Below are 21,954 nucleotides of genomic sequence, written 5' to 3' on the forward strand. Positions count from 1 at the left end.
CTGACCCAGACTAGGTTTCCAGACGGGGGAAGATTATTTCATTCAACTGGAAAACAACAAGGGGGTGGGGTGGTGGGGAGTTTTTTTTCTTTTTTTCTTTTTGCAGATGGAGTGGGCAACTGTTCTTATATGCCCCACCCTGATGAGGATGGGTCACAGGGCCAGAGCCAACTGGTGTGTGTATCTCTACATGTCACACCACCCCTGGTAGTTTCCATTTTATAGGTATTATACTGGATTAACATACTGTCCGCTGTTAGTTTATAGACACCCAATAAATCACATGCAAACAATGAACTCATTGTTAGCCGCATGATGGAGTGCTGGTTTACAGGCACATTCATATTAATGCTTCATAAACATTATAAATGACTGTAAATGTATTTGTTTTGTTTTTTTCTTCTTCTCACTCTTGCTTTCTCTCTGCTGCTACGTCACAACCTCCTTAAGTGTCACCCTGACGTTTTTGATGCTATTGCAAGAATTGCAATAATGTTACTCAGAAATAATTTTAATGTAAAACAGAGAGAAAAAAGCAAAAGGTGGTGGTGGGGTGTAGGTCTGATAAAACATTCATGATCACCCAAGTTCGGAGGATGGATACAGAACTCCTTATTCAGCTCAGGGTGTGCAGTTAAAGCCATTTTATAAGCTTGCTCTCCATGTTCTTTGGTCATTGATTTTCTTCTCGGCCCCTTTCCATTACCTGTTGAGATGGGGGGTTTTGCTCTTCTTCAAACACACACACATACACATACACACACATACACACACACACATACACACACACACACACACACACACACACACACACACACACACACACAATCCTCTCTATCTGTCTCTCTAGCCACTGGCACCCTGGTGTATTTCTCCATCTCCTCCGCCTCTTGTAGCAGGAATGACAGGCCATGAGGAATGACAGTGGTTCCGTTTGTCATACAGTAGCAGCAAGAAGCAAGGATTTTTAATTGCATTGGAGAATCTTCATTAAAGAGAGCACATGGGGGCGGGAATGGGGGAGAGGGCTGCATGGGGCGGCGTCGGGGGGCACTCTGAGCATCGTCATTAGGAGAAGGCACTAGCAGCATAGAAGGGTGGGCCCTCTTTGCATGCACACTGAGAATGCCTGCCGTACCTCGGTCATTTGTAACATAATAAGTGCCAGCACAATGACTGCAATGCGAGAAAGCACACCACAGGGAAGTGAAGGGGGAAGGGAGACAGCATGTCTGTCTAAAAGAGGGACTTTTTTTGTCTTGATTAGAAAGTATAATGAGCCACTAAAGAAACAGGGAAAAAAAGATCTCTCCTGAGACTGATGGAAAACAAATTAATGTGGTGATTTGGATTTAATTATTATTTTTCTATTAGTCCACCATGCAAAGACAGGGACAGCCGTCAGAAGCGAGTAGCTGTGCTTGCATTTATTGATTTTTTCCCAGACACATTCAGGGAATACAGATTCATCTGCTCTCCTCCCCGCACAATCCGCTATGTGGGATTCCATTAACACAGAGATGTTTAATTTGAACACCATAAGTGGAGCTTAAAATAGTGTTCACACACAAGAAAAGTGGCCTAAGGATGTCTTTTTATGCAATTGAATTTGGCCTCACTTATTGTTGTGTCCTACATAATAACTATTAAATAAACACAAAATAAATTAAATTAAGACAATGTTCTGCTGTGTAGAATGAGTCAAGCGCTATTGTACTTCTCTGCCTCTAACATCTTACACTGCTATAAGAGTTGAGTTTAATTTAATCTTTTGTTTTGGACTAATGTAAGAACTAGCAGCTGGATTGTAATTATTCTTCCCATCCATGTAGTATCTTCTCTACATAACATCCTTTCAATACATCAGTAGTCTTCAACACAATGCCTTGTGAGATGTAATGATTTGCAAAGTCAATGATTTGAACTGCATGTGTGATTAAAGCACAAGGGACCAATTTGCAGCTGCTATATGTAGAATATTGGTGTGCCTCAAGTAGTGCTCATATTCTCGCCGACGTGAAATTCAGCATTTAGGCCCGATAACCGCTGTTATTGATTGGTCCTACTATCTGCTTACTGAAAAAGGTTTGCAATAACTGTAATGGCTTTGAGTGTGTAGACCCTATCATAGTTATTCTGAAAGCCGACCTACACCTAATGGCATATGTGAATCAATGTGACAGTGAAAAATGCATTATTCATTGACCTTTAACCCCAGAGACATCTAAAGGAAGCAGGTTACAAGTGATGTTACAAGTGTTTTTGCAGGGCAAATGTTTTTAGCCATCCTAACGTCTAACATTTTACTTTCCATAAATGCATAGGACATTCAAAAAATATAAAATTATCTAGAGGATCTACCAAACGGTGATTTCTGACTAATATAAACCCCTGCACAGTCGAAATGAGTGCACTCAAGAGTGTTTATTGTGGTGAATGTAACTGTGCAGATCCCTCCGTTGCATGATGTAATACACAGAAGGGAGGAATCATCATAATAGCAGAGTAGTACAGTGACTCATTCGTTGATGAGGTACATTCACACGGTCATTCAATGAGGAGATGCAGTCTGGTGCACATGTTGTCAGAGTGTGAGCAATAGAGAGAGAGCATTAGTATCTTCCTTTTCTGGGAATGTGGAGTCATTTGTGCCAGGAAAGTGGAGAAACAAGTCCCAGCCCCAAAGTGATGCATCTCTCCATGATGAATTAGATCACAAGCAAATGTCAGCAAAACCTGAGCAAAAACCAAATGACCTTGAATCGAATAAAAACACATCTTTAGCCACGTCAGTGTGTTCAACGGCACACAATGTCAGCAGATTTTCCCACTACTAAATCTGCTCATAAGTGAGGGGTTTAGCTAAGGGAATCAACCTAGTATTTTACTTCAAATCCATGAATTTCAGCCTCGAGGAATCCTGCTGTTAAATACAGTTACCTAAAGTATTAAGAATTGTAATTTTACATTTAAAACCAAGTGTCAAATGTCCATTCATAATAGGCCTGACACTGACAAAAAAAGAAATGTGACAGTTTCATACTTTTTCTTTCTTTCATGTGTTTCTGTTTTCTTCCCTCTTATCTGACCCACACAGAAAGCATGCTATTAGTTGAGACTGTAGTGCAGTTGTAACACCAATCAGTTTGTTTTGTTTTTCATTTTCTTACAGCAAAGTGTACATGGTCTATTATAAGCAAATACACTCACATTGCTTGAATAATGCATGGTCATTACCGGGAAAATAAGAAACATTACTGTAATTCCATGTGGACCACACGTACTTCTATTAAGTCACCCACTAGTGATTTGTAATGCAAAGGTAAGCTACCTTTTATAGGATTCCACTGAAATGCTAATCCGTAGGCTCTCAGCTCGTATTGACAGACATCATTGGTGGCCAAATCAGTCATCGGAGATTTAAACAGTGTTCAGTTTCTGCAGGAAGAAAGCCTTATTCTTCTCTTTAAGCAGTTACTTTGACGAGTTTGATTTGGCAGAGAGTTCCCTGAAAATTAGGATCAAAGCATGGAAAAGGAATACTGTTATTTACACAGCAGTGTGCTGAAAGGGGAACTCGTAACTAATCTCCAATTAGCCGTGCCTTGTGTTACAACACCATCATTTAGTGTGAACACTGACTTTTTTTTAGGATGCAGCATCTCAGGTGAATAAGAATTTGGCAGCTTTAATGGTGGGACTTGAGCCCAAATTATGCAACAACTTTACAAAGTGGAACATTTGATATGAAAAAAAAGACACTGAACTGTTTTTTTTAGGGAGAATATAGACTTTTTCTAAGCTTTATTGTAACAAAAAATCCTACGACATTCAGAATTTTACAAGTTTCATTGAAAAACATTCTGGCTTTCAAAGATGTATTTCTAAGATGTTGAAATGAATCAGTTCCTTGTGTAGTGAATAAAGTAATGAATTGTCACGAGGAAAGAAATGTACCAAATTCGGGTCATCTTATTTTATTCTAGTTTGTTGAAGCAGAAAAAATAAGAATAAATGGAAATACGAGAATAGGTATTTGTGTGATAGGACAAGTGAATGAAGATCTGAAAGGTTAATTTTGGTACAAGAAGAGTAGGAAAACACCTATAAATGTCTTTAAATCCCCGAAAATATTTCTGTTCCACAATATTCTGAACAGATGTCAAGATAATGAACCATTACCATTGTATTCACAAACATCCATACTCTGGCTAGCAAAACTGAAATAATTACTAGTCTGGTTTGACACACATTTCCTGCCTAAATGATTATAAGAGCTGCCTGCAACACAAGTGGTTCCAACACCCACACATGACTGCATATGAAGCCGATTTTACCTAAGACAAAGTAAGTGCGTATTTTGATGTGGGTACCATAAAAACATATATTTCAGGGAATAAAAGTGTGTGTGTGTGTATGGAGAATTATGCTTTGGTTTGTTCTTCAGGTTGATTCCATATTTGTTTTTACCTTATCTACATATGAATTAAAAAAGTCAATTTGATGCCAATACATTGTTTCAAAATGGTCTAATTATAGATCCTAAAGTATAATTTAAATGTGGAAGAAATGGCATACGAAATGAGCTATTTTCACATGAGTGCTTCAAGGCTATCGAAATTCCATCTATTGAACACGCTTTCATGTTTATTATATGATTGTGTTTGAACTGCTTACAAAGCCTAATAGCTATTAGAAAATGCATGAAAAAAGCCCCCCCCCTGCAGATAAAATGTCTACATACATAATGCAGGCCAGCGCCTGATAATCAGCAATGTTTTATTGAAGATCACAGTGCCAAATATATATTGTTTGATATAAAAAGTATGAAATAAATGAAGCCATTTGTACAACCTTCCCCATCCATTCGCAACATTGGTTGAATCTTGAATAACATGTAAGGAAAACATTTGAAATTACAAGTAAGAAAAAACTAAGTTAAATATTCATGTCTTGTTATTCTGTTAAGAATGACTTTAATCTATTTACAGAAACATTACATGTGTCTTTTTGTGCTTTGAACCTACAGCAGATCAAACAGACCCCTTTTGAAAACATTTTAGGCCAGAGTGTTCAAAGATACTTTAAGATTTTTTGGCAATTTCCCTGTGAGACAATCTTTAATCCCTCAGAGTAATAACAGCTTGCTTTATCTGCATCATGAGCTGACATTTGCCTCGGAGCCTGATTGCTGAGTGTTTTAGAATGCTTCATCCAAAAAACTAAAACTTTGTGTTTAAAGATAAACCTCCTTATGGCGCCCAACAGCACACTCAAATCCCCGACTTCCCTTCAGCTCACTGTATATATTTTAAACTCAAAACATCAACAGTGAGCTGGGAGGAATTTTGAGAATTTAAAAGGTGTTGTTGATCACTATAACAACATCAGGGAGTGTGTCTTTAGTGACCTATTAACCTGTAATCTCTAAACATCCTCATGGGAGCGACTTCTTTACAATAGGCATCTCTTACATTTGTCAATACTGTCAAAAAACAAGGAGACTAATATACAATGTGTTCTGCTTGTTTTGCGTGACAAAGATCTGGAGTACCAAATCAAAAAGTGATAACGTCGTTTTTTCTGTCTGTCAGACAGTATGGCGGTGCTAAACAGAACTTTAACTTTAGGAAATTAAATGCAGGTTTGGTGTGAAAAAAAATTAGAATTAACAATGATACAATTCTTTATATGCCAAGTCTTTAGGATCCCTGTTAGTAGAATTAACTAAATCAACCCCTAATTCCTGAAGCAAATATATATTAATCATTCATTATTAAATCATTGATGTATATTTGTATGAATGTGTGTATTTGTATCAAGTTAATACTTAACTGTCTTCATTAATGTATTTGATTGTCCAAATAAATTATTCAACAGACGCAGTTCACAATGAACTGGAGTGTTAATATGGCTGGGCAGGACTAGTGATTAATATATGAATATTAAATAAAGCATTAAGGTTTTAAGTTAAGCAGGAAACACATGTATCTATAGAGAAAGGCACATGATCGATAAATATTGAGTATATTAAGTATTTGACTGCAGTGCTTAATCAATGAAACAAAACAACACTCAGGAATATGTAGCTAACAACAGAGCCACAAACAGTTGTCAGATTGCTATGATCCGTTAGTTGCAGATCATCTGAACAGAGACTTAGGTGGGCCTGAGGGGGAGGTCTTAAGACGGTTTTAGGTCTGAAAAAAACAGACCTTGTGTTAATTAATACTGGCAGGCCACTGTTTCTCCTCGCAGTGTGCAGGCAGACATTCTGGCCTGCCTTCAGTGACGCCTGGTCAAAAATAGGGCACCACACAGCACAGTAATGATCACAATGGTGACATCATCTCTGCCTTCAATGTGCTCTCCCCTCAGTGCTCTTCTGAACAAAGAGCAGCAGGCATGCAGGGAGGGAGGCAGATGTCACTTTGTGTCTGGGGAACATTAAGACCAACAAATGTTCTTTGAATCCTAGGAAAAGCTTTTTAATGGTTGTGTTGGGTCAACATTGTTCTGCTAAAAAGTTACTAATTGAGAAAATAGGCCTCGTCACTTCCCAAAATCAGGTGTGGGATTTCTTGTTACACATGTAAATGTAAGAAAACATTTCCACTGATAGGAAACCTATGGAAGAATGTCCGCAAATAGCTCACAAGTATTTTAGATGGTGCCCCTCAAACATGTGACCTAAAGTGTTAACACATGGGGTCTTGCTTTTTTCACCATTGTTGCTGATCTGTCCAGATGTATGTCTGCAGCCCTGTGTTTGAAGCAGGCCCTTCCACACTGAATACAGCCTAACATTATCCTCAAGTGGGCAAAGCCTTCCTCATTATAAATACATTGTCTGCCTATCCCCAGGTTGCCATGAGATCATCAACAACAAAGATATTGCTCTGCAAGCATACAACTGAACTCCACACAACACACATCTTTTGCCTCATTTTAAAACCTTTATTAAAAAAATCTGCTCTTTATGAGAAGGTTTCTAAAATACAACATAGGAATTTCCCGCGGGACAACAACTTACAATATGTGCTTAGTAAGTTCACTCAACTCCGCTGTGTTGCATGTTGGTTTCCGTGAATCTTCTGCTCTATTTACGCTGGAAATAACTCACAACCTTATCCTGGATGTTACTTCTTAGAGGTTTTTTCAGGAGGCATAGACTCTTGCTCTTTGTGCTCTTGAAGACACTGGGCTTGTATTGTAGTTCTGCTATAAACCACCCTTTGTGGTATTCATGTGTCTTCACAAACAGAGAGCGGGAGAGAGGGCAGGAAGGGAGGGAGAGAGAGGCAGAGAGAGGAAACAGATTCTCAAGACCTGGACGAGCCGTGGGAAAAGAGGGGTCTTGCAGAGGAAAAGCAAGACATGTCTCAGGACATTCCTTTGTGATTACACAGCACAGACAAATCCAGACATTATTGTTGTTATTCTGTGTCTTAAGGCCCGAGTTAAAGTCAATTTCATGAGAGTGTAATGATGAACTTCTCCATGCCCTTATTGTTGTTGTGAGACGCTGACACGCTGTTTGCTTTGGAAAAAGGGGTCCAAACTTGTAAGAAAAGTCACTACCAATTTGTAATGATTATGCTTCATTCATAGTTCTGTGCATCATTCAAATGTGATTTTACTCCGTCCTGTACAGCTGCAATAAACCGCTCAAAGGGGCAGGTAGATAGACATGTCATATCCACACCACATAAACAAGAGGATTCAAGTAAGAGGAGGGCATTGTCTGCAAATCTCAGGTTACAAGCCCATGATCTTAGCTGCAAGAGTTAGCTGCCCCCAATGGAAAAAAGCATGTTCCTCCCTTGACACAGCTAGCATGAATGAGAAACGGCTCTGAGGAATGCTCCATTATCATCCTATCAGCAGCACTGGGGGAGGAGAGCTTGTAGTTGCTCTTCAACAAAATCATGTGTCTAAAGAAAGAAAGGGGGGGCAGCGGCATTGGCCTAGAGACCCGCAATTGGTTTGAGCATCCTCCTCCCCAACTCACCAGACCTTGCACTTCCTCATTTGTCTAGGTCGTGCGTCCTTTTTGTCAGTAATTAATCTGCAGCACCGCCCTCCTATATTTATCCTTTTCACTCTCAGTTTCTCCTTCACCTCTTGTTCTGTTAGCCTTGGCTAGATTTACACTTGGTTTGATCACTGTTCACTGTTGTATACATGTGACTAATAATGGATCGCTAGGCATTTTAAGTGCAACGCTTTAGCAGGCAGGATGAGTGTCTTGTTGACCTTCACAGTGTTATGCATCTGCTGTGGAACAATGCTCCGTCTTCGCTCCAAACTGACCTTTCTGAGCCCTTACACACGTAACATGACTTCATTGGTTACAGTTTTAGATGGGAAATAAATGTTACTCACAAACACACCTACAATATCTGCAACATGAAATCAAAATGTCAAAAAAGTATATGTGAGGGATTATCTTTGATCACTGCTGTCCAATGTCTACAAAAGTAGATGGGAGTTAAAGTATGCAAATCAAATGAAAGCTGCTAATCCAGGATTTACTGTGAAGGCCTTTCAAAACAATTATTCAAATCAATCTAATTAAACCTGTTGAAATTGGCTTTAATTGCCTCCCTGACTAAACAAACATCAAGTTCTGGCAAGCAAATAATAATGCAGCTCAATTGCCTCTTCCAGGGATGTGGAGGTGGAAAGTGTGAGCTACAGCTCCCCTTAGTGGCTATAAGATCTCTCTAGCTTTCATAATGACGTCAGTGTCTGTATGTCACTATATGCATTTGTAACAAATGGACATTTGTGGCAACATAAACAAATACCACTAATAACATTTCAGAGCTGTTTGTTCTTGTATGTTTTTCTTATTCAATCTGAACCTGCTTAAACTGAAATTATGTCAACCAACTTCTTTGTCTAACCACAAGATAACCAGTAGAACTAAGCAATCAATTGGTACCAAACCTATAATTTAACCATGTCATGTTAGCTTGTTGTGAAGAATGCTAAATAGTGATCCGTAGTCTGCCTAATTTCTGGGGAGTGAAAACCTGGTACTGCCACTCTCACCATTGAGCTCTCGTCTCAAGATATCTCAATAATAATGAGTTGGATGGATACCCACAAGCGTCGTCTAAACAAACAAGCCCATATAATGCTAATCAAAAGCAGTCAGGAGCAAAAACATGCAGTTTTTTGCATGCAGCATAAATGTGTTATTTTTCCCTATTCTAAGACGTATATTTCAATATCCTGCATGCACCAAATATGCTAAATTGCTGCAACAACTTATGAGACATAATTAAGCATGGGGATGATCATATACGTCAATCATAATGTTCTAAGCCCTTATTAACTCAACTTTGAATATGCACCTAACCAGAATACAATTACAGATATATGACCTGAAAATGTCACATACAGCATCTCAGACGAATCTTCAGGTTCCAAGCTTTAAAATAATGTACCACCCTTCTTTTATCCCTAAACATCCACTATCCCCCACCGTCACCCCTTAAAAAAAACAATTGTATAGCAACAAGTACTGGTGATGTGCAGGTTACAAAGATAAATATTAAGTTTTAGTAAATAAACACTGGGCAATTTCAAAAACAAACAAATCATATGATCTCTAATGTTGTTAATTGGTTTGCATATCAGATATATCACTTGGTGGTTAACACCATACAGAAGTTGTTATTGGAAGATTGGCCAATGCACTTAGAGATCCTATTTACAATAACCATTACTGTTCAAATATGTCAGATTATGGATTTGCTGATCTCTCTGCCTTAACTATGACAGGAAGCTTTCCCCCATGGTACAACATGAGAATGAAGACAATTCTGGTTTTACTGAGTGTTTTTCTTACCCAGGATTCAAGTTATCTAACTCTGATATATCTGCTTCTACCCAAAAATGTAATGACATGTAGTTAGTGCTGCCCAAAGCTTTGAAAAACCACAAGTATCTATCCAGACACAAAGTAACCCTGGAAAAATGTACGGACTTTATTGTTCATAAAAATATACTTAATATTTAGCATGTACTTTCTATGGTGATGTGTTTGCTGTATGGTTCCTGGAACTTTTGTCTTCTGAAGGAAATGTTCAATTATTAAATGCGTTTTCTGTGTTAAAAAACCTCTTGTTTTGTATTTGGCATTTATTCAGCAGTGCTGGACAGCATGGACATATCTGTTAGCAAAGTGTCAGTTATTTATTTTGACTTGTATTCACAGTGTCTCCCTTAGGGCAGCAATTTTGAAAATGTCAGTATGCCATGGTGTGTGTATGATGCATCACATGCCCCAGTTTAGTCCAAATCCGAAGAGTGGTTTGTTTGTCTGAGATATTTTATGAAGAACACAGACACTTTAACTTTAAAGCCAATACATTCCATTTGAAATTGCTACAATGAACATGTTTTAACTGATTAATTCATTGTAATGTCCATGTGAACAGGTATAAGCAATTCAAACGTCTTCTTGCTGTCTTTCTTATAATTTCACAAAGGCCAATGTATTCATTCATAACATTAATTGTAAAATGTGCTACATTTCCTTGATTCAAATTATACTAAATTAAGGTTCATTTTCCAAATCCATGTCTCTGTTGCTCATCACATTAGAGAGTTGACAAGTGTGAGGTTTATCAAGCTGCTACGCTATAATCATGGTAATCAGATGTCAAACAATGAAGAAAATATCCTATGAATATACCACACAGTAAAAACATTTTATTACAAATAAATCATTAATATTTGTTAACTTTGAAGTATTATCTGCAGAGTGACTTTAAGAATGTTATAATTATATTATAGCCTATACTACGTTTGTGGTTTATTACTGCTGCAGATACTTAAACAGCATTTCAATGTTGTTGATTTTTTAAATAATTGAGACACTGTTGGGTAGGGTTTTTATGTGTCCAACGTTTTATTTTCCTGGTTACAATAAAATACAGGTAGATGGAAGTGTATAACAGCAGATGTTCCGGTTATTATAGGCAGTTTAGTTGATGGGTTATTAATGTAAGTGTACATAGATTTGAACATACCGGGTTTTGCAAATTCTGCAAGCTGTGGGGTGCGTGTTGTTCTGTCTGTGTGCTTTACCTGTGCTCTCACCTCCCTGTCACCTTTGGCCCCACGTATAAGTGTCCAAAATAATACTGCACGATATGTCAAAACGAAATAATATGATTTGCCAACATACATGAATAGTAGGCTAATTCAATCTGTAAACTTCATAATTCATAAAAGTAGTGGAGTAAAAAGTGCAACATTTCCCTTTGAAATGTAGCCAATTAAATAAATAAAATAAAATAAAATATTCATACAATAAATATAAATTAAAAAAATGTTAACAAAACGTGTGTTATAACATTTGAGTTGTCGGTAAAATAAATCACTAAACATAATATGACTTGCTGATCTAAACCATATGGGGGCACTGTTTGGCTTGGCTTGGGGATTTTTAAGGGCGTTCAACTCGGTGTAATTTTGGTTTTCATCATTTAAATGTTAATATTGTTACTGGGTTGCATGTATGTAATGACTCAAAATGTGTTTTAAAAATGGTTGTGTTGTTAATTTTAACTTTGTGCATGGGTGTATCGAATCACCTGGGAGCTGTTGTCTAATATGAACCCCACCCTCCCCGGGTCACTGTCAATCACCTGACCGTCTGTGTCAACAGCAGTCAACACAGCCGCCATCGCTCCTGTTAAGCAAGGAAGATTGAAACCAAAGGTAAGGATGTTTATAGTGACAGTGCACTGTGTTACGAATATAGTTAATTTAAAATGTCACTTGTTACTGTAACCGGTTGCTTTAAACAATCATCAGTTTCATTTAGCGCCACCTATTAGCATGTAAAATGTCCTGACCAGTGTGCAGATGACGAGCTAAGCAGCTTGTTAGCTTACAGCTAAACTGCCAGCCTCTGTAGCAAGCAGCGAAAAACAACAGCTGAACCACCTTGCTGCTAGCACGCCTGAACGGTGAGTGGGGAGCTAACGTAGTTTAACGACAACTATCTTGCAAGTGTAACACACTAAACGTCGTGTTATTCTGTATTTGGTCACGTTAGCTAGTAGTTATGTTGTAGCTTAACGTTGGGTGCATAACGTGCAAAACAACAGTGATGTTAACGTTCCGAGCATTGCCAGCTATGTGTATAATGCTAGGTTCAAGATTCAAGGCTTTATTGTCATGTGCACATTAGCTACAGTGTAGATATGGCAATAAAAAACGTAAGTCACAGGTTGATCTACTACCATAATTTAAACGTTTTTCAAATGTCGATGTTTGAAAATCACAGTGGTGGATTGTAACAAAGTACATTTACCCAAGTACGGTACTCAAGTACGCTACAATGTTGAGGCACTTTACCCGAGTATTCGAAGTGTGTGCTACTTTATACTTCTACTCCACTACATTTATTTAACAGCTGTTGGTTAGTATATACTTTTACGTTTTTAGAATAAGCTAATACACAATATTAATCAATGATTGATTAATTGATGATCCTGAAATTATGCAGTACTTTTACTTTTGGTGCTTTAAGTACATTTGCTAATATTTTTGTACGTTTTACTTGTAACAGTATTTTTAAAGTGTAGTATTGCTACTTTTACTTAAGTAAACAATCTGAATACTTCTTCCACCTCTGGTTAATTATCACTCAGCCAAAATCTTACAAGCTAAAGGTATAGATAGAAGCGGGCTAGCCTTTCTCGTTTCCAAAAAATTCAAGACGTTAACACTTTTATTTCATGTTGTCACTGACCAAACTGTCTTTTTATTTAATTAGATAATGATGTATCACAAAGTGCATGGTCATGTGCTCAGGTTAGTTACAGGTCTAGTGGTCTAGTGTTTTGTTACATTCACACTAAGCTTAAACTATTGCGCTCTTAACAATCACACAGCCTTGCATTCTTTGATTAATGTTAAAATGAGGTGAATTTTAATTGGACTCTACCTCAGAGAGGTGATTATTCAAGAGTGGTCAATATGATTAAGTCTGTGGTTCATGGTCTGGTGGTTGGTTGACCTTGTTGACCTAAATGTAATGGACAAAATAATTAGAAACACCATTCTGAAAGAGGCACCACAAACCACAGCCTCACACCACAACAACCCAGCTAGTTGAACCTAACATTATGAGCTTTGTAAAGGTGGGATTCTTGCAGGGTATTTGGTTCCCAAGAGAAATGACATCTGCAGCTAGTTGCATAGAAATGATAAGCAGCAAATGGGGACTCCTCTAAACTAGTAGTTAACCACACCACCACACATTTAATATATATTTGGGTATTTCTCGCATTTTCTTTGTACTTTTTACAGACTAATTCCAATTTTAATGTTACAGTTATGTTTCCTTCAACGTCTCCTATTCTGTTTTTCCAAAGTAAAAAGTTTAAGTGCTTGTTGTGGTTTAAAATGTTTGTCACATGGCCTTCTTTACTGCTGGTCCTTTCAGTTTGACAGACTGCTGGCTTGCTGAGCTATCTTTGACCACAGGTGCTTACCTAATGTCCATGGACCCATATCATTACCAGGGAGTAACTCATACTGTACCGCTTTATGTGAGAAACTCTCAGCTCTCCCTCTTAGTTCCACTGGTATCTTTTTGCCTATATCTAATATACCATCGGCCCTTAAGGTAACTTAATTAAAACTATTAGAATACAAGTATGTGTTGAGAATATTAATGTGTATTGGAGTTTACAGCTTAATAATAAATGATCTCAGTGTCTCATAGCTGTTATAGCGCACCTTGCTTGCTGAGAGTCAGAGCTCAGAGTGCTACTGCTTGCTCATGAAAGTGTCATGTTCATGTGACAGAGTTCATAGCCCCAAAGATAGGCACTGTGGCTTTGATGCCAAGTCCAGGAAGCAGCATGATGGCAACTTTACTGTTTACAGACACACTGGGGCCGTTTCTCAATCTCGAGGATACTGGCTTCCAAGCCAATATTTCAAGGATGCTACGTCATCAAGTGGCGCAGCAGGACCGTTCCAATGTCCAGCATACTTGGAATTCCACCGAGGCCGCGTCCTTGGTTTGGGGGAAATTTCTAGGCTGCACATGGGTAGACTTCGCGTCCTTAAAATCCCCACAATGCTTTGCGCACGGACCAATTTCCCCAAATCTGTGGCGGAAAATGTAAGGCGGGGCCTCTCATATGACGCACACTTGCTAGCCTGTTCCACTCTTCGTTTTCCGAATGCCAGGAAGGATTCTTGCCTAGCTTCTGAAGGAAGTGACTCGGAAGACATGTGCTACCAAGCAAGCGTACTCGCGATTGAGAAACACCCTGGGTGTTTCTCAATGTCGAGGAAGGCTGCTCCAGAGCCACTATTTCAAGCATACTACGTCATCGAGTGCCGCCGAAGGACTGTTCCAATGTCCAGCATACTTGGAATTCTACCGAGGCCGGCGTACTTCGTAGCGGGAATTTTCGAGGCTGCACATGTGTAGACTCCGCGGTCTTAAAATCCCCACAATGCTTTGCGCACGGACCAATTTTCAAATCTTTGGCGGAAATCGCGTTCCATTTAAGGCGGGGCCTCGCATATGACGCACACCTGCACACCTGTTAGACTGTTCCACAATTCTTAGTTTTTCAAGGCTAGGAAGGATTCTTGCCTCGCTTCTGAAGCAAGTGACTCGGAAGACATGTGCTACCAAGCAAGCGTCCTCGACATTGAGAAACACCCACTGTCATGTGCGCTCCATCAACAAACATGCTCATACACTGCCCCTTCACCCTTTTTTTACTAGCCATTTCAAGAGGTTGCAGCAGGCCATTTAAAAAAAGCAATGCTGCAAAGTGTTAACTTCATTGCCCTGTCTCGTGATTGGGTGTGGAGTAAAAGATTCATTTATGAATAGGTTTCTGCTTCCTTCCAGCTCACCTCAACTAACCGTGTGATATAACCTGTGGGTTTCTCATGTTTATATCACTACAGGCAATCAGTGATGGACTCCAGGTCTCGCAGACTTCCTTTCTGTCTGCCCAGCTCAAGGTCGTCCTACACATCGAGTCCAACTGTCTCCTCATCACTGTCCTCCAGCAGGTTGTACAGTAGGGACTCTGCGCTCAATAATGACCGCCTTCCAAGAGCCTCATCATCTTACAAGACAGACCTTGACCACCAGGTAGGCTGACTGCACATTATTATTATTATTATTATTATTATTATTATTATTATTATTATTATTATTATTATTATAATGGAACCATGCATTGTAGTTTCATACACAATGCACACCCACCTCATAACATTTACATACAGAATATATAATTGAATATGGACTACTACACAACCTCATTTGTTGTAGTGCAATAGTCCTGGTGTCCTGTAAATGTGGCTTCTAGTTTCTTATCATATTCACAGTATGCTTATTAAGAGTTGGCCTTTCAGCTATCATTGTAGACAACAGCTTTATTCAATTTGACCTGGTGTAAACAATAGTTTAATAATATAAATAGTCTTGTTCTAGGTTTGATAAAGCAGTGTCAAGAGCAATAGTAACAATAATTGTAGTACTGGGCATGGGTCTGTGACATCCCGCTGTATCTGTGTTTTGATTATGCTTAGGGTTTGAGTCTACCTTTCAGGTGTATTCCAGAGAGAGAGGGTGTAAGAGTAAGCTCTTTTCTCACAGGTTCCCTTGGGAACATGTTACAGCAGCTATACAGCATCTCAGAGGTGTAACAGCAGACCCTTTGGAGGTCTATTTATAGGGCACCCTAGATTCCTTGGCACACGTTGTGAGTATTTTAGTCCTGCTGCTCGTCAAGGCCCATCTCAAAAGAGAGTGTTACTGTTGGCCTGGGCCCGGTCTAGTTCCTGCTCTTTCTAGAATATTCTAAGCTAGTTGCTAAGACCCAGCCAACCGCTCACTGTCCGATCAGCATGTCACCCCCTCTCGTTTCCTTTTTGTCTCAGGCTGTACTATATGACTAATTGAAAAAGCCAGAATAATAATAAAATAATCCTTGCTCTTTGATGTTCTGCAGTTGCAGGATTATGAAGTAATCCTTCAGGGCTTTTCCTGGAAACAAGCGGTCATTTTTACATTCAGTGTTTCTTGCCAGCACACCAAACTGTGGAATACATATCCTTCCTCATTGAACATTTCAAAAGCCAATCTTCTGAATGATTAAAAACCTAATTCCTGCGTCCAGGTTAGCATCAGCTTGCAGTAGTCTTCTTTCTCAACCTTTGCTGTGAAACGTTTACAAGATGGGAAACAATTTTGCAAGTTAACAATCAGAATGTTGTTCCATAGTGACTACTAAAGTACAAGAGAAGTTAACCCTTTTTTGTATTACATATGTGCCCATGCGTGAGTACCTACTAATGCTACATGTTTTACTTTCTCTCCTTTAAAGAATTCTCGCCTCCTGAGCTCCTCCAGAGACTACAGCAGCTCTGACAGTCGCTCCAGCAGCTGGAAGTTACCCTCCGCTCTGAGGTCCTCCAGCAGATGTTATGAGCGCCCCTGGGCTGAATCCTCTCTCAGCAGCAGGAGCAAACTGGTACTGAAGCTGTGGCAAAATACAGTCTGGGTTACATGTTTTCGAAAACATTTGAGTTTATAGGAATATTGTTGAATCAAACACATTTGAAATGTCTGCCTGCTTTTCCTCAGACTGATCCTGAGCCCAGGTTGGGGATGCGCTCCAGTCTGTTGAACGTCACTGATGATGGCGATTCTAAAAGGGCAAAACTGTCGTACAGCAACAGAGACCTGTACACGAGAACTCCCAGCACCTCTGTTACAGGATCCACTTATTCCAGCACTGGGCTCAGCAGTGGCAGAGGTACATGACACTAGACTTGTGAAGGTCATGAGAAACGCTGTTACCATAATGTACCCTGAGTTGCTGTTACCTTATCCTTACACAGGTTATTAAGTGGGTTAAAACACATTTGGAAAACTATAATGTATCCTATTTGTTGGTTCTGAAATGATCTGGCTCTTAACTCAAGTGCTACTGGTGGCATTTGTTGTTAATTTGCTACAAAGCAGACACGGTACATTTTATATTGATATAATTAGTCGTTTATGAAACGGGGACACATCCTTTTTAATTACTTTATCTTTGGGACTAGATGCTGCTTGAGTTTGTTGTCATTTCAACTCTAGGATTAGGTTGTAGCAGCTATTTACAAACTCAATACCATTACAGTGAGACCTTAACGTTTCTGGATTAAAATATTATTATAATTCTTATTCTATAATATTATAACACCCAACAATATTGGAGTGATCTGAAAATGAACTCGGCAGACTTCTAAACAGCTTGTCTCTTCTTTTCCCGGCAGGTACATTAGAGAAGGACACTTATGATTCATCGTGGAGCTCGTGCCGTTTACTCTCACGGTCTTCCTCCTCCAATCCCCTGTCCAGGAGAGAGCTAGAGACCAAGAATGACCCCGTTCTCTCAAGTTTGGCGGAAAGAAGGAACAGGACCTCTGGATTGACTTCCTCATCGTGTAGGCACATGTTGTGATGTTCACAACCTCCAAATGTTTTGTGACATATACTCACACTTCTCTTCCCTCATTTCAGATCAAGCAGACAGGATGGCCTCCACATATGCGCAGGGAGCTCGGCCTAAAGAGTCTACCTACACCCCCTCCTTCTCTTCCTCCTCCTACTCCTCCTCAGCTAGAGAAAGCACCCTGAATAGCCACCTCTCAGCTTCCTCCCCCTACCGATCTTCCCCTCTGTTGCGCGAAAGCACCAGAACCCCTTCCCGCTTCTTAAGCAGCTCATCCACCCTCCGCTCATCTCAAGAACCAACGAGAAACCCTGTCCCCTCCTCGAACACCACCTCCACCTCCTCTTCCTCCTCCTACTCCTCACACACCTCCAGGTTCACGACCCACCTGCCCAGACCAGAGGCCCCGCTCCCTGCCAGGCCGGCCCCGCTCCCTGCCAGGCCGGCCCCGCTCCCTGCCAGGCCGGCCCCGCTCCCTGCCAGGCCGGCCCCTGAAGGTGTAGAGTCAGACAGCCGCAGCTCCACCCGACGCCTTCTGTCCCGCCTCTTTTCTCGCCGCTCCAGCCAGGACTCTTCCAGCGGTTCCTCCAGTGTCCGCTCACTCGACGATGACAGCCCGTCCACAGGTGGAGAGTCTGTGGACAGTGAGGAGGGGCCCAAGGTGTCCAGCGTGGAGCCTGCAGCTGGAGGCTCAGAGGGGGGCTTGGGGAGAAACCGCAGAGCAGACCTCTCCCCGATCCAGGAAAACAACGATCGCAGCGCACAGGCTCCGTCCAGAACGACGCAGTGGAGAGAGCCTGGTGTGGGCAGTAGTAACACCAGCAGCAGCGGCAGCGGGGGGGGAGGCAGCAGTTACTCCTGGCTCTCCTCCTCCCTCCGCGGCCGCTGCCCTCCCCTCATCTCCCGCCTTAGGAGACATACTCTGGGGCAAAATGCTCACTCTGCTGCTGGCTCGGAAGAAGGCTACAGCCGTCCGCAGCACCTACTGAGAAGGTGGGACAATCTTGAGCATAAAGTAACGCAGGATGATGATGATGATGAGGAGGAGGATGAAGATGACGATGACGAGGAGGAGGAGGAGGAGGAGGATGAAGGAGCAGCTGGTTTGGAGGCCTTTAATGCAGGTCGTCCCTGCAGACTCGAGGGTGAAACGTTACCTGAACTCGAGGACACAGCAGTCGATGTTCCGCTACACCGCAGAGCGTACGACAACATCTCGTCTCATATGGTAGCTCTGGGGGCTGAGAGCCAGAGGGAGAAACCCACCGCGGATCAGGAGAAGCTGCGAAAGATCAAGGAGAGGTAATGGAGTACCATCTAACTCGTACGCATTTCATCTTGTCCACTTAGAATAGGTATTTCAGTTGTATGTCACTGTGACTAACTGCTGTCTTACTAAGAGCTGGATGATATGAATATACGTTTGTTTTGTATTTTAGTTACAGTGATACTGCTTTATCAGGCCTTTTTTTCTTTTTCCAAATTTGCATCATTTGAGGAACAGTTAAGTCCATTTAGCAGACTCTGGGCTTTAAATCTCCTTAGTTTGTCGGATATTCAGTAGCTTCTCAAGCTAGGCAAAACACAGTCTTGGACCAATGATACATTAGTACTGTGTTTCCATCTCTAAGACAAGAGAAAACTATATTATCCCAAAAACCTCAAAATGTGTTTTTAAAAATGTACATATTCAGTAATTTAGCTACTGTACTTTTTGAAAGCAAACGTTTTTTATATAATAATAATAATAATAATAATAATAATAATAATAATACATGGGATTTTTATAGCGCTTTTCCTAATGCTCAAATACCCTTTACATCAAATCGGAACAGAAACAGTACAAAGAAAATGGATGTATGTAATAGTTACTGTATCATCAGAAGAACTAATCCCCCCTTCGTGCGACAGACTGCTGCTGGAGGAGTCTGACGATGAGGAAGGCGACCTGTGCCGAATCTGCCAGATGGGGGAGGAGGTGGCCACCAACCCCCTGATCCAGCCCTGCCGCTGCATCGGCAGTCTGCAGTTCGTCCATCAGGACTGCATCAAGAGGTGGCTCCGCTCCAAAATTGGCTCCGGTAAATACCAACCCCTCACTCCGCTGCAGCTTTAACTAAATCTGCGTCTTGTCAACAAAGCTGACATGTTTCTGTTTCTGTTAGGCACAAACCTTGAGGCCATTGCAACCTGTGAGCTCTGCAAGGAGAAGCTGCGTTTGAACATCGACAACTTCGACATTCAGGAGTTATACAGGACACATGTGCAGGTGAGTCACCGTTTTACTTCCTGTGGAGATTTGAATTTCACAATTGACCGCAATCAATACATTTCTATTGAAGTAAAACCCGCAAAATGAGAGTAAAACATAATAAATTGATGGTATATAAAACAACAGTTTACTGAAAGCTATTCTCCTTGCTTCACAGTCAGAATATGATGAGTTCATCAGCAGCGGCCTCTACCTGGTGGTGCTGCTGCATTTCTGTGAGCAGAGGTTCTCTGATGTGCTGGGAGCTGTCGATGCAGCTGGGGTGAGAACACACAAACACACAAACAAACAAACAAACAAACAAACAAACAAACAAACAAACAAACAAACACACACTTACTAGATCCTCCCATTGTTCACTAGCAAGTGCGTCACTACAGTTGATCATATCGTTGTCTGGAAGAACCTCTGCAGACTTCATCCCAGTGTACAGGGATTTCTTTACTCCGTCTAATCCAGGGTTGGGAATCCTTTCTGTTTTCATCTTGGAGGTTTTATTAATAATCTTGAGCTCAGTTTATCTTCAGACTGAGCTATGAAATAATCAAACCTCTAAACCTTTTTCAAGCAATATAGTTAAAGATACGCAATTTTAAAAGTGTGTGTGTGAACATTTTATTTACAAAAAAATTATTAAATAGCTACGTAGCGTCATGTTCAGTTAAAAGGTCATAATCTTTTCTTTAATATTACAATCCAAATCATGTCCATTACGATCAATACGCATAGAACAGCGTTATGGTAAAAGGGCATGTAGAGAAGTTAGATGCAGAGTGTAAAATCATGGAAAATGGTTTAATAAAGGATTAAAAAGTCGCTCGCGCTTATTGACTGCGCTCCAACAGACACATCTCTAAATCAACAGCCGGGCGCAGATTCTACAGAAAATGTTTACTACATTCAAGTGCTTATAGTAAATAAGTCAAAACTGCCTCAATATAAAATTAGGAAAAAAACAAGTGTTTAATTACGATCTGATTCCCAATCAGCTTAAGGCTAATGTATACTACATACTGTAGCTTCTTACACATTGAACACAGATGCTCAGGTCAATGGTTTTATACACAATTGGAAAATGTTTAAATAATGAATTGAAGTGGAATACAAATCTTGAAAATAGAAACTGCTTCCTTCTCTCACCCAGTTATTCAGCCTGGTGAGAATCCTTCATGAACACATGGACAATCTTGAAAGTATGTGGATCAATCATTTCTCTTCTATGCTTATTGTTTGTTGAAAAGTGAGATTCCATTTGTAATAGCCATCAAGGCTGTAGCATACTGTCAATGATTTACTTTTTGTATCCTTATTATTGTGTGACGACAGATTTTGACTTGATGTGTCTGAATTTCAGTTCCTGGGGAAAGTGACGAGGAGCTGCGAGACAACAGACCGTCTATTGAGTTTTCTGACCTGGACGACGATCTTGAAGAGTACTAATTATGTGAGTGGTGGATTGAGGGTAAAAAAAGAAGTGGGTCACTCTATGCCATATGGTAGTTCACCCAGTTTTCACACATGCTTTGAATTTGTTATGTTCATCTGAAATGCAACGGCAGCGAGGAAGGCCAAGTGCTCAGAAGATGTCTCGCCTTTGTTGCAGGTGGCTTTTGCAGATATGCAAACTTGATAAATATTTTGGTTGACACCACTGTATTTCTGTTTATATGAGTGCACTTTATTCAATTTTAATTAAATAAAATGCAATTTCTTTTCAACCCTTATGCCACAAGTGCTTTAATGTGTGAATGAAAAAGCACAGAGGGACAGCGGTGACACGTGTCGGGCTGATGTTGTGATGACAACTTTTGCAAGAAAATATAAAAAGTGGTGATTTTTCCTTTTATTGTCTGTTTTCCTCTGACTTTTTCCACTGAGAATATGGTTGAAGAAAAAGAAGAACTTAACCCCTTGAAAATAAATGTAATCATCGTTGTGTCAGTGTTTGAAATGCTTTATGTATGTACAAATCTAGTTCAATTTTGGAAATAAAGATTTAATGTAAACTGCCATTTGTTTAGTTTCTCTTTATTATCATAAATGTTGCTGGCACAAGATGGATATTGAGGTGCTTATTGTTAATAAATATCTGTATAGAGGCCTGAAAACTCCTTTTATACTTGTAGTTCAATGTTTTTGATATTAAGGTAGGGCAGGTAAGTTTGAGAA

General features: G+C 40.1%; 1 protein-coding gene across 1 annotated transcript; it reads left to right on the plus strand.

The window, feature by feature from the left end:
• Positions 1 to 11,647: 11,647 nt before the first annotated feature.
• On the plus strand, positions 11,648 to 21,797 carry march7 (membrane-associated ring finger (C3HC4) 7). Its single transcript, XM_034116751.1, has 11 exons — positions 11,648 to 11,739; positions 14,968 to 15,157; positions 16,398 to 16,544; positions 16,658 to 16,829; positions 17,335 to 17,505; positions 17,582 to 18,815; positions 19,425 to 19,594; positions 19,679 to 19,782; positions 19,943 to 20,047; positions 20,930 to 20,978; positions 21,140 to 21,797. The coding sequence occupies exons 2-11, from the start codon at positions 14,978 to 14,980 to the stop codon at positions 21,223 to 21,225; spliced, it is 2,418 nt and encodes an 805-aa protein (XP_033972642.1). The 5' UTR covers positions 11,648 to 11,739; positions 14,968 to 14,977; the 3' UTR covers positions 21,226 to 21,797.
• The last annotated feature ends 157 nt before the right edge of the window (positions 21,798 to 21,954 follow it).

The sequence above is a fragment of the Trematomus bernacchii genome, unplaced genomic scaffold (assembly GCF_902827165.1).
Source record: "Trematomus bernacchii unplaced genomic scaffold, fTreBer1.1, whole genome shotgun sequence".
NCBI lineage: Eukaryota > Metazoa > Chordata > Actinopteri > Perciformes > Nototheniidae > Trematomus > Trematomus bernacchii.